This window comes from Ipomoea nil, unplaced genomic scaffold, assembly GCF_001879475.1.
Source record: "Ipomoea nil cultivar Tokyo-kokei standard unplaced genomic scaffold, Asagao_1.1 scaffold2480, whole genome shotgun sequence".
NCBI classification, from domain to species: Eukaryota; Viridiplantae; Streptophyta; class Magnoliopsida; order Solanales; family Convolvulaceae; genus Ipomoea; species Ipomoea nil.
Genome location: NW_017618908.1, coordinates 1,509,885 through 1,522,347, shown reverse-complemented (window position 1 = coordinate 1,522,347; position 12,463 = coordinate 1,509,885). Strand labels below are relative to the sequence as shown.

Sequence of the window (12,463 nt, the reverse complement as noted above, 5' to 3'; positions counted from 1 at the left end):
GATTGTCACGTTGTTTTCTTGTAATCTTTATAAATGATCGGGAGAGTGAAAAACAAGCTACATATTCTCCCATTGGTCTCTTGATTTCTCTCCCTACTAGACCTAAAGTTAGAAGACATGGGAACCTAAGATCTCCTTCAAGCTGTGACTTAAAGTTAGTGAATTAACCATCCTACCCTGTCTATTGGAGATATATATCTGCTCTAGATGTACAGATAGTAAAGAAATTTCTTCCTTTCAGGGTCCCAAACTTCTTCTCTCTGTCACCATGCAGTTATCTCGAGAAAGACCAACAGTGTCAATATGCATATAAAATTTACTGTTAAAAGAAATGACATCCCTATTATTGCTATGTTCCTTGACTAAAAATTAGAAGCAATGGGAACCTAAGATCTCCTTCAAGCTGTGACTTTAGTGAGTTAACCACCCTAGTACCCTACCCTGTCTATTGGCAATATGTATTTGTCCTAAATCTACCGATAATGAAGAAAGATCAACATTGTTAATATGCTTCCAAAATTTACTATTAAAAGAAACATCCTTATTATTGCTATGTTCCTGGACCAAAAATTAGAAGACATGGGAACCTAAGATCTCCTTCAATCTGTGACTTCAAATTAGTGAGTTAATAACCCCACCTGGTCTATGGGCAATATGTATTTGTGCTAAATCTACAGATAAGGAAGAAATTTATTCCTTCATGGTCCCAAACTTCTTTCTCTGTCACCATACACTTATCTCCAGAAAGATCAACATTTTCAATATGCATCTAAAATTTACTGTTAAAAGAAACATCCCTATTATATCTATGTTCCTGGATTGATGGACTACTGAAATTGAGAACTTGCTAGTTATGACTAGAAAAGTAGTATGAGAAACTACGTATAGATCCTCATTGAAGATTTTTCTATTTAAATCCATATAGAATATTTAATAAATGAATGTGCAGTAGTCCTGCTGATTGTTCCATTTGGGTTCACAAGTCCAGTTTAATAAGAATTAGGTCTCTACGTGCAGATCTGCTTGCATCTTTGCATATGTGTGAAAGTTTGTTGACAGCATATCTTTTCTGTTATATGTTTTTTATGTGACTATTAGTTAGGGTGATTGGAGGTCCCATAGTTGTACTGGAATGCAGATTAATCTATAGAGTTAAGTTGAACCAGAGCACGAGCCGATCTGCATTTATTGATGTTATTAATGGTTTACTGATATAGATTAATTGGAGTTTTTTTTTTTTTTTTTTTTTTTTTTTTTTGAGGTTCTGAATTGTTTGTCTTAAGCAGTTATGCATTGTGAACAGGAAATATAGAACAAATATTTTGCATGGCATCATTAAATGTATCGTGCTAGTTGTTTGTGTGACTAACTGAGCATTTGCATTCTATCTTTCCGTGACAAGTATTCTCTATTGTAGGTTGTTTGCATATTCTTAAGAAAAAACGTGCCTTGTTTTCCATGATCTTATTTAAAAATATTTTATATTCTCACTACTATTGTTAAATTTCAATGCTCCATTTGATTTTTAGTCTCGATGGCAGGAAATGTATGAACTTCTGTCTTTGTATTTGTGCTGCTCTGAGCATGCATGCCTGAGTTGTAGAAGCGACTCTTTCACATATTGCTCTTATTATTTTTATGGATGCTATATGAGAGGGTGCACCTTGACTTTATGTATCTATGCTTTATCCATTTTTTCTCACCAAAACTGTAAAACAGAGAGTTTATTTTTTATTTTTCCTACTATTGTTATTACTCTAGGGAAATGCAATAACTTCTTATTACTACATTAGATTGCACAACTTACAAAAATATTCCTATTTGTTAGCCAATCTAGTGAGATTGTCTGAGCATACTTTGCTATACTTATTACTATTAAAGTATGGTCTTTGATAGTTTGATTTGATTACTTAAGTGGCATCCTTTGCAGTTTGGAAACATTGAGTGTCCGTTGTTTGTGTTTCCCCTTTCTTTCTTTCTTTCTTTCTTTTAGATGTTTCGAGACTAGTGCAGTACTATGGAAATGCAGCTATACCGCTTTATGGATTGAGATTTGTACTAATATCATATCAAAGCTTAATGGTTGTGCCTGATAAGATTTCTAGTAATAGTTATGGGTTGAGATTTGCACGTTTGTCTTTATCAGAGCAAGGCGTAAAAAAAGAAAAGGAAAGGAAAGATGAAACTGCAATGTAATACCGTGAAAGGGTAGGGTTCTTGTTTTGAGAAGCAATTATGTTGGCAACAATGATGGTCTTTGTCCTGTGCAAGTGCAATCTTTGAATAAGATTTCTTTGTGATATAGTAAATTTTGTGTTTCATGAAGCTTGAGTTTCGTTTTTGCAGCATATTGTGTGTTTTGCCTCTCAACATATTCAAATCTACTATACTGATATGAGATCTTGCATTATTGATGTTATGAACATATGGCTTTTGCAGTGAAGGTTTTGCTTCATACTTTGATCATGGATTTATTACTGTGTTTTGTGGGATTACTTAGGTGTTTCTTTGTACCGAAGCAATTCAGCGAGCAACGCGTCTGTCTGAACATTACAGGTAACTTTAACGCTTTCAGGACTAGATATTCCAACTTCCAAGCCAGATCCCGTGTTTTGATTTCCGGTATGTGACTGGAAAATACTGTTTGTATCTTCAATATCTGTCACTCCATTGATCATCATCCCATCACTGCATTGCATATAACATTTACTTAGAATAGTTTTCAAAAGGATTGCTTTGAATTGGAGGGACTTCGTAAGGACCGTAAAGTTGGAAGATACGCTCTTGTGTGTGTGCGCAATGTTAAAGAGTTCTAGATCGGATCTTCTTTCGAGTAAGAGTCAAACTTTACTGGTGCGGCCCGGATAGCACTGACCATAGGTTTTAACTTTTAAGGATTGATTATGCCCAAGAAATGTACAGATATGGTTTTCCTCTTCAACTGAGAATTTTTTCTGCATTTATGTCAGCCTTAAAGAGCATGTTGACCTAACTGAAATTTGTTTTTGGAAGGTAGTTTAGCAATGAAGTTCTTGTTTTAGTAATTGCAATTTTTTAATTTTTAATTTTTAATTTTTTTGGATTATGAGAAAAATTTACAGTTATTCGTGTGACGGGAATACGGGATCAACCCAAAGAGAGTGGGTGTTGGCAAGAATCAAACTCTTGGCCCTCTGCCCAAGATTTACTGAAGGAGGTAAATTGCGGGTCATCCAAGCAGTCTCTAAGTTCAAGTGTCCAAACTCTAGTTTGGAGAGCCCTAACTCCAAGATGTTGTTGGTGGGAGTCGAACTTTTTCTACATTTATCATTTTCCTTTTATCTTTACCTTGTGTTGTGTGAAGTATAGTTTAACTTTGTTTCCTAATCCAACACACAAAGCTCCAAGAGACGATCATTATCCTCGACATTGTACGATTCTTGGGAAATGTCATTTGAAGATATCCTACGAGACAATGAAGATTTCCTACAAGACAATACATTATGTTTTCTTCCTCGGCTCCTATGAATTATTGGATCTGTGGTGATGAGCATGCATTAGCTAGCTAGACACGGATATGGATAACACTTTACTAAGTTTCAAAGTTTAATTTCTTGTGATGTCATATATTAATTTTCTCGATTTGAATCGGTCAACTATGAATAACATAAACTGGTTTATCTTCTTGTAATTTTACGTATCATTGTATAATGATTGTGAATTTTCTCGTATATCCTAAATCTTCTTCCAAAATGTTGAATCTCCAATCCTAATGGCCTCCACAACCTAACCCGACATAGTATTTGGGAGGATGACCTTGTTTGGTAAATGACGGTTAGCTGTTAGCTAGCTGATCGGGTCAATTAGAGGGTATAATTAGTTGATAACATTAACTGATTGTAGAAAGATGTTTGGTAAATTAACTGTTAGCTGATAGCTGTTTGATATAATTTCTTTTCTCAACAATGCAAGCTAATTGAAAGAGTTGCTTTGAGTAGCTTTTTAAATTTTTATATTTTGGAGTACAAAAAATTAATTAACCAAACATTTACATTGATTTTTAAACCAAGTGAAACAATTAATAGTAGTCAAATAAGTCAAACTTAGCTTATATGCTAACTATTTTACCAAATAGGACCAATGTAAATCGTCGTGACTCAATGTGGCTAAATGACGGTTGTGCACAAGGGATCTGACCACTTTAAGCATAATCCCCAATCACCAATACTATTGTTACCGAGATTCAAACCTTAATATCTTTTTCCAAATACTACCTACTGAATCCGTGATAGATTTCTCTTTCCAAGTCAATGCATCATTGATTGATTAATTCCTTAATTTATGTATGATTATGGGGATCATGCACGTACGACAGCTACTAATCAATAATAATGTCAGACAATAATAATGTGGATTAAGAGTATGGGAATGATATTTTTGTAAATAAAATAATTTCGACAACAAAATAGAATTGCATATTTTTTGTGAGTGCAACCCTTGTTGGTGCAATAGTTGTTGTTGAATGACTATATATGCCGGGTTTTTTTTTTTTTTTTTTTTTTTTTTTTTTTTTTTTTTTTTTTAGTTGAGGAGAGTTCAGTTTAATTATTATCTTGAGGAAGACCTATCTCATAATTTTTTAATTAATATGTCACACCACTATTGATCATCCGACTTTACAATATTTGTATTTTGTATTAACAGTTCGCTTACCAATTATTCTAAACTGATGAGTTACAAAAAGATACTTTCACTATTCATAAAAACATTACATTTAAAAAAAAAAAAACAACATTACATTTCATATTTATACTAATTTACATTCTTACTTTTTTGAGCTTATAGTAATTTACATTCTTACTATTTGAGCTTATTATAGGATCCTCATGACAAATGTTTATTAGCTTTTATGGTTTGAGACGATCAGTTGAAAATAATCTAGGTTTGTTTACCTCATCATTGTAATCCTTTAAACAACTTTTAGATTTGTGCTACGAATTTCCTCATAAATAAAAAGGATTATAGAGGTGTTTGATAAATAGTTGTTAGCTGATTGAGTTAGTGGGTTTGACTAGTTTTGCATTAATTAGTTGATTGTAGAAAAATGTTTGGTAAATTAGTTGTTAACTGATAGCTGATTACATGCAAAATAACTTTCACAAAAAGCTGATCGAAAAAATTACTTTGAGCATTTTTTTGTATTTTAGCATTTTGAAACAATAACTTAAAAAAATCTAATTAATAAAATGTTGATATTAACAAATAATAGTGGTCAAATAAGTCAAAATTGACCGATAAGCTAACTGTGTTACCAAACCGAGGTATATATATATATATATATATTATAATAATGTTGTGTGATACATATATATACTAGGGAATTGTGGTTGAGCGGTGGGGGACAGTCACCTCTTGCAAAATCTCTACTATATATCCAAATGAAAGCAAATATAATAATATTAAAATTGTGGAACGTGAAGAGTAGCAGTAGCTTTTGCAAAGCTGCTTTGTGGTGTTGTTTGTACGTTATGCATCCATCAGTTGTGGGGTAACACAAAAATTGTCGTTCAACAATTCAATTCTCTTAATTAATTAATCAACTCTCAAATTTAATTAATGTCAGTCTTCTAAATACAATATAATAACTATTTAGTTCAAAGGGTTTTCAAAAGTAGTACGACTTAATTTTATTTATCCCAACATTGATGTGATTATTGAATAGTAGTGACACCATATATGATAGAAAAAAAGAAGAAGTTATGTTTAATAATATAATGTTTTTGGAAACTTTATTGGTGTTATGATGTACTTAGTACAAATATGCAAGTGTAATATAATGAGTTGTATCGAGGATAGAATATATATATCTACTCGGTTGTTCGAATAGCTTGACAAGTTTAATTGCCCGCAACACTAGGTCAGCATAGTTGGCCAGAGTAAGAGGTTGGCCATGTGTGACATAGGAGAAGATTGAACATGGCTCGATGCAAAAAACAACTAGGTTGACTAACTACCCTGACGAGCTAGTCAAGGAAAGACGGGTGGAAGCACACAACAATGGACATATTTAGTATATATATAGGTCGACTTCATGTATAATATAAATAGTTCGGTAGACCTTACTTAAAGGGACATATTGTATTCACTTCATTGCATACGTTTTGCTCAAATGTTGTGCCCAATCACCTAGAGTCTCTACACTAAGGCACTAACCAATTGACGTTTTATCTATATACACTCAATCCCTAAACTCCAATCTAATTTACGCCATTAGGTATGATTAGCATTGATGTTATTAGCAGGACACATGCACAATATTTGAAGCAAAACGAAGCAAACTGTATTAAGAACTTAATAATTAAATCAGAGATAAAAGATGGGTGGGGAAGAAAACCACGAACCCAGGACAAATGAGGAATTAGTTGTCCGTGCAAACACATGAGCCACTTGATTCATTGGCCTCTTGACATGACGAACGGACACATTTTCAATGTCACTAGCAATCTTAATATATTGTTTAACAACAAAATCGACATGCACAATATAATTGACTACATTTGCACGATAGTACAGGTGTCATGTTGTACCTAGTACAAATACACATGTGTAATAGGTTGTATCAATTATTTAGTATCGTAAACACAAGTGTTAATAATACTCAATTGTTAATAATACTCAATACAATTCGTTGTTTACATTTACATGATTATACTAAATATACCTTAGAAATTAATTTTGATATTTTTATTATATAGTTGGGCCATCCTTTTTCTCTGCAAACACAAAATCAGTGACAGTATGGTCTGACTACATTTGTCAAAATGGGAACCCAAACAAAACACCGCCTTTATGACTTCTCTGAGAAATATTGAGCAGTGTGGGGACGAAACTTATCAGTACAAAAACAATAATTTATGTTTCATTTTTTAATTTTATTCCTAATTAATTAATTAAAAAACAAACAGTATTTCTTCATCTGATGTCATAAATATATTGCAAATTATATTATCATTTGATTGTTTTTTTTTTTTTTTTCATAATGAGGAAATATGTTAAAATGTTACTACAATAATAAATAAAGATTACCTTGTGTTAACTCGTTGTATCAAACTAAAAGTTTAAATTAATAGTTAGAGAATACATTTATTATTTATATATGATATATTTCTGAGAGTCAATATTATGTACTTTTTATTGTTGTTCCCAACAGGTTGAATTCCCAACCCCAAGGGTCCTCATATCTCGGTCCGACAGAGCATTTGAGAGGATGTAAATGATGGTAACTCAGCTGAACACAGAGGCCGGTTAGACCTTTGCTTACTGTGCACAAGGAGCCCCTCACTTTGAGAGGTTGCTCTCACACTGTCGTTGGTGAGAGTCGATTCCGGGTCATTGTTTCCAACTTCACTCATGTGACCAACTGAGTTGCCCATGCAAACATTATGTTCCTCTTATTTATAATTCAATCACTTGTTAATATGATTAATTTGTTACAATATTATAAAGATAATATGTGTTTATATTATTATGAGTTCAACTAATTAATTGGTTGTACGTATTCAATTATTTCTAAGTAGCACAAAATCAAGAAAATGAGATATTAGAAACATGAAAATGTAAAACACAAAATGTGAGGAGAAAATGTGTAATTATAAATAATGCAATTGACTACCTTAAATAAATAAATAAATAAGCTATATTTAGACTTCAAAAGTAGGTAAAATAAAAAGTACACTTAGCTCATTTAAAAAGCTGAGTTGATATTAAATTAATGCTATATTAGATTCCTTGTGAATTTTTTGAAGAATTGGTACTGATTTGACATATTATGTGGTGTTAGTTTAGCTTACTATGATTTTTAAAAAAATTGAAAAAGAAATAAAAATTTGTCAACAAAGGGCAACAGAGACAACCTTGTCCGATTGTCTTCCTTTATCGTCCCAAATTTAACATTAATTTACTATTAATTTAGCTTTTGCATGGTGTTTTTTTTTTTTTTTTTTTGGTAGAGCTTTTACATGGTGTTAATTTAACTTTCTAAATGAGCTAATTGCACTTTTTTGTCTAGTTGTAAGGTTTAAATGAAACTTTTTTTTATTTAAACAACTGAATTCTACTATTTAGACTAAGCTACTTCAATAATTTATTTGACACTTATCTCACCTTATAAAAAAATATAGGAATATTTTGTAAATACTTTTCCGTGTTCCCGAGTTACAGTTCAACCATCCATTATGATTCAATAAGACCTTAATTGCTGCCTCCTACATTTATAACCTACTCAAAACACATCATTGTCTAACAACAACAACAAAAAAAGACCTTAATTGTCCTCGGAGCTGAGTACTAATTAACTGATTAACTAATTGATTTAAAAAAGTTAATACTCCTTCCGTCCCGAATTGGTTGTCACATTAGCTTTCTACACACTTTTTTAAGAAATTAAAGTACTTCATAAATATTATGTGTTTTCCAATTATGTCCTCACTTTTGAAAATAAAAGCAACAAAGAATGCAACACTAATAAGGGTAAAAATGATGGTGACGTTCAATTTTAGAAACATGACACAACATTTTGGTACTTACTAAAAAGGATAGTAAGACATGTAAAATGGGACAAATAGTATATATATATTGATTGAGAAGAAATACTTAATGCATACAATCACTAGAAAGCACATCAACAAGAAAGGGGGAGGGATATCACCTCATACCTGACATAAAAATAACTTTCCGATCAATAAAGAGTAGGCAGCACAATTTACAGATCGCTTAACAAAATCAGAAGATATTGATACAAAGATCCTCTATGAAGAGTAGGGATAAGAGTGGCGGGGAGTCTCGGGATTAGGTTGGTACAAAGACTCAAGACTAGGTAGACTCAATATAATAGAGGCCAGGACTATATAGCATATTGTGTTGTGCTTTTCAGCTTCAAAAAGCGTGCAAAAAGAGAGAGAGAGCAAAGTACACAAATCTCTCTCTTCTCTCTCTTTCATGTTCCAGACACAATAGCTGATGAATGAACTATAAAATAATTGAAGCCTTTTCGATTCTTGCAGAAGAATGGACGATGATAGATGATGAGAAGTAGCCATTGAAGACCACCAATTCAACCTTCTTTCTTCCCACATGCACTGTATGTATATATATATATAGATTCTGCAGAAATTAAAGTACACAGAGAGATCAGATATGGCTTTGGAAGCACTTTCCACCACTCCCTGCAATAATAATGACCCCTTCAACTTCATATTCTACGACGCCACGCTCTCCGGCGCCGCCGCCGGCGGAAACAACGCCCTCTTCTCGGAAAATGTCTGCCCGGAGACTCAAGATTTGACCACCGGCGGCGTGGGTAGTGGTGGTTTAAATAGCGGTCGGAGCAGTAACTTGGTGGGGGCGGCGGAGGGTTCCGAGGGGGCCGTGCGGGAAGGCGGTGGTGGCCGGAAGAAGCGGCGGAGGCGGCCCAAGGTTTGTAAGAACAAAGAGGAGGCTGAGACTCAGAGGATGACTCACATTGCCGTCGAGAGAAACCGCCGGAAACAGATGAATGAACACCTCGCCGTGCTCCGGTCTCTCATGCCGGAATCTTATGTCCAAAGGGTATTCCATTCATTCATTCCTATATTGCATATATATTTAGTAGCTTAGATTTTGTTGCAAAAAAAAAAAAAAAAAACACTTTTTCACCCTAATTTTTATCCAATACAATTATATCCCAAATGAGATGTCATAAGTTTGAGCCTCAGTAATAGTATTGACTCTTTGTGTTTCACTAGATTGAAAAAATAGCTATGAATAGATACTATACTATAACACACACGGCTGGAAATTATGAAATTTTCGATCACCTGAAAGTGATCTTAAATCAAGTCGAAAATCTTGTTCCGACCACTTTCGGTATCCGAAAAAACTTTTGTTGCTATTTCTAATCACTTTTTGCTTTTAACTTGATTTAAGATCACTTTTAGCGGGTAAGAAATTCCATAATTTTCAGCAGTGATAGAGTCAGTAGTACTAAAAAAATATCCAATAAAAACTTACCAGAATAAATAAGCTGCAGTCAAATTAGTCAGATTGTTAACTTGTTTTGAGTCATCTCTACCAGTCAAATTAGTCAGATTATTGATTTATTTTAATTCAGTCAGCTAAGATTTATTTTGTACACACTCTTATTTTTCTCGTCATCCAAAAAGAAATCTTATATGAACCCTAAAAATTTGTGGTGTAGGGTGACCAAGCCTCAATAGTTGGTGGCGCTATAGAGTTTGTGAAGGAGTTAGAACATCTCTTGCAATCCCTAGAAGCTGAAAAGCTCCGATTACAACGACAACAACAACAATCCGCCGCCGGTGACGACGGAGCAACGGCGGCAACCAAGACCGATGACGGAGCCGTCGCCTCCGTCTCCGGCGGCGTGAAGGGGAGGAGTTTCACGAACCCATTCTGGCAATTCTTCGCGTACCCACAGTACACTACGTCGTGCTCGTCGTCGATGATTCCCAACAAGTGCACCTCTAAAACCACGGCGGCCACCGCCGACATTGAAGTAACCTTGATCGAAACCCATGCAAACGTTCGAATCTTGTCGTCGACGAGAAAAACTCGGCAGCTGTCGAAAATGGTGGCCGCCTTTCAGACAATGTGCATGTCTGTTCTCCACCTCAATGTCACCACCTTCGATCTTTTGGTTCTCTATTCTATCAGTGCTAAGGTACATAAAAAACTACTCCATCAATCCCATTTTACGTGTCTGATTCGATTAACCAGACTTGACTGAAATTATTTTTAATCCAATTTTTTATAATATTAAGTTTAGTATTAATATACAAAATTTATATATTTAGAAACTACAACTATTAAACACAAAAAATTAAATTTAAAAATGTGTCTGATCGGTTAACGAGACTTGACTGAAATTATTTTTAATTCAATTTTTCGTAATATTAAGTTTAGTATTAGTATACAAAATTTATATATTTAGAAACTACACTAAAAGTGCTATTAAACACAAAAATTAAATTTAAAATACTAAAAAAAATAAACAAAGAAGAAAGAGTTGATTTGACCAATAAATAGTAAGTATGACAGATAAAATGGGACAGAGAAAATACTCTTTTTCTTGCCCCTTTGATTTGAACTAGTCAGTTATAAATAATTTAAGTTGATTTACTTCTTTTTGGTCTTTTGCTAGCTAAGGTTACAAGACGGAATTTACTCACTCTTGAAAAGATTATGGGGTTTCACTCCTCATCTAAAAAAAAAATAGATTTTTAAAAATAAATTTTGAATATGTAAGGAGAATTTTAATTTACCTAAAATTTTTTAGTGAAAATGACGGGAGAATATGCAAGAATCTACTTTTTAGAAATGGCTTTATGGACTTAATCATCACATGGAAACATGAGCCATTTCCCATTAATTTTTTTTCTTCATTTATGTTTGGTAATATGAGGGGGAATTAAAATGATTTCCATTTTCAAAAGCATGTAAATATATACAAATTAAATATGAACAAGAATATAAATATCATTAAAATGTGTTACAATTAGGTTGGGAAGTGTGATTTAATTGATCGATTAAGAAAATCTTTAAGTTTATGGTTCAAACTTAACAATACTTCTTGTTTATAAATTTTCAATAGCAATATTAAAACACCATCATATATATATACTAATATAATTGTATCTGGTACTAGTTATTGGAAACCATTACCAATAATACCTGATAAATTATGCCGGTATATGTGATGGTGTCAGATGCAAAAGGCATCCATGCTGATCAGCATTGTAGACTTTCTCGTGTGTGTGTATATATATATATATATATATATATATATATATATATATATATATATATATATATATATATATATATATATATATTGTGATAATAATTAAGTTTATTTTTTTTATGAAAATGGAAATGATTGTTAGTGTTAATTATGATGAAAATGTGCAGGTGGAAGGGGGTTGCCAACTAAGTTCTGCAGATGAAATTGCAGAGGCAGTTCACCACATTCTCAGAGTAATAGAGGAAGAAGAAGAGGTCACTATACCCTAAGCTCATCTTCTTCTTCCCTATTAAGCTGGCTGCAAATTAGGGCACCCCACAGTATTCATTTTTATTTTTATTTTTATTTTTATTTTTTTGTGTGTGGCTAAGCTAGTTTCAGTGAAACATCATCTCTATCTCTATCTCTGAATGTTGCTTAGAGTTTCTTGTCCTTCCTTACAGGTACAAATAGTTGTATTATATTAATGCATGTTAATTAATCTTACCCTATTAGGGTTTGGTGATTATTAATTCTCTTAACTATGTAGTTAGCACATTGATTGGAATTTATATATTAGGGTTCGTATAATTTGATTGTAGACGCGATAAGTATAAGATAATAAAGTTAAGTTTAAATTTCACAATCTTGCAACCCATCAAAAATACTAAAAGATCAGAGAATGTAATTTAATTTATAGACGTGTTT

At 32.9% G+C, this 12,463-nt stretch overlaps 1 protein-coding gene across 1 annotated transcript; it reads left to right on the top strand.

Annotated features, from left to right (window-relative positions):
• The first annotated feature begins 8,852 nt into the window (after positions 1 to 8,852).
• LOC109152964 (transcription factor bHLH71-like) lies at positions 8,853 to 12,288 on the top strand. The gene is made up of 3 exons (XM_019300674.1): positions 8,853 to 9,585; positions 10,214 to 10,696; positions 11,944 to 12,288. Exons 1-3 carry the CDS (start codon positions 9,175 to 9,177, stop codon positions 12,043 to 12,045), a joined length of 996 nt encoding a protein of 331 aa, XP_019156219.1. The 5' UTR covers positions 8,853 to 9,174; the 3' UTR covers positions 12,046 to 12,288.
• The last annotated feature ends 175 nt before the right edge of the window (positions 12,289 to 12,463 follow it).

What these genes read in the sequence shown, in the direction of transcription:
- LOC109152964 (XM_019300674.1), top strand. Translation starts at nt 9,175, where the DNA reads ATGGCTTTGGAAGCACTTTCCACCACTCCCTGCAATAATAATGACCCC. An exon ending in CGGAATCTTATGTCCAAAGG is followed by an intron (nt 9,586 to 10,213) that starts GTATTCCATTCA and finishes TTTGTGGTGTAG; the next exon opens with GGTGACCAAGCCTCAATAGT. An exon ending in TCTATTCTATCAGTGCTAAG is followed by an intron (nt 10,697 to 11,943) that starts GTACATAAAAAA and finishes GAAAATGTGCAG; the next exon opens with GTGGAAGGGGGTTGCCAACT.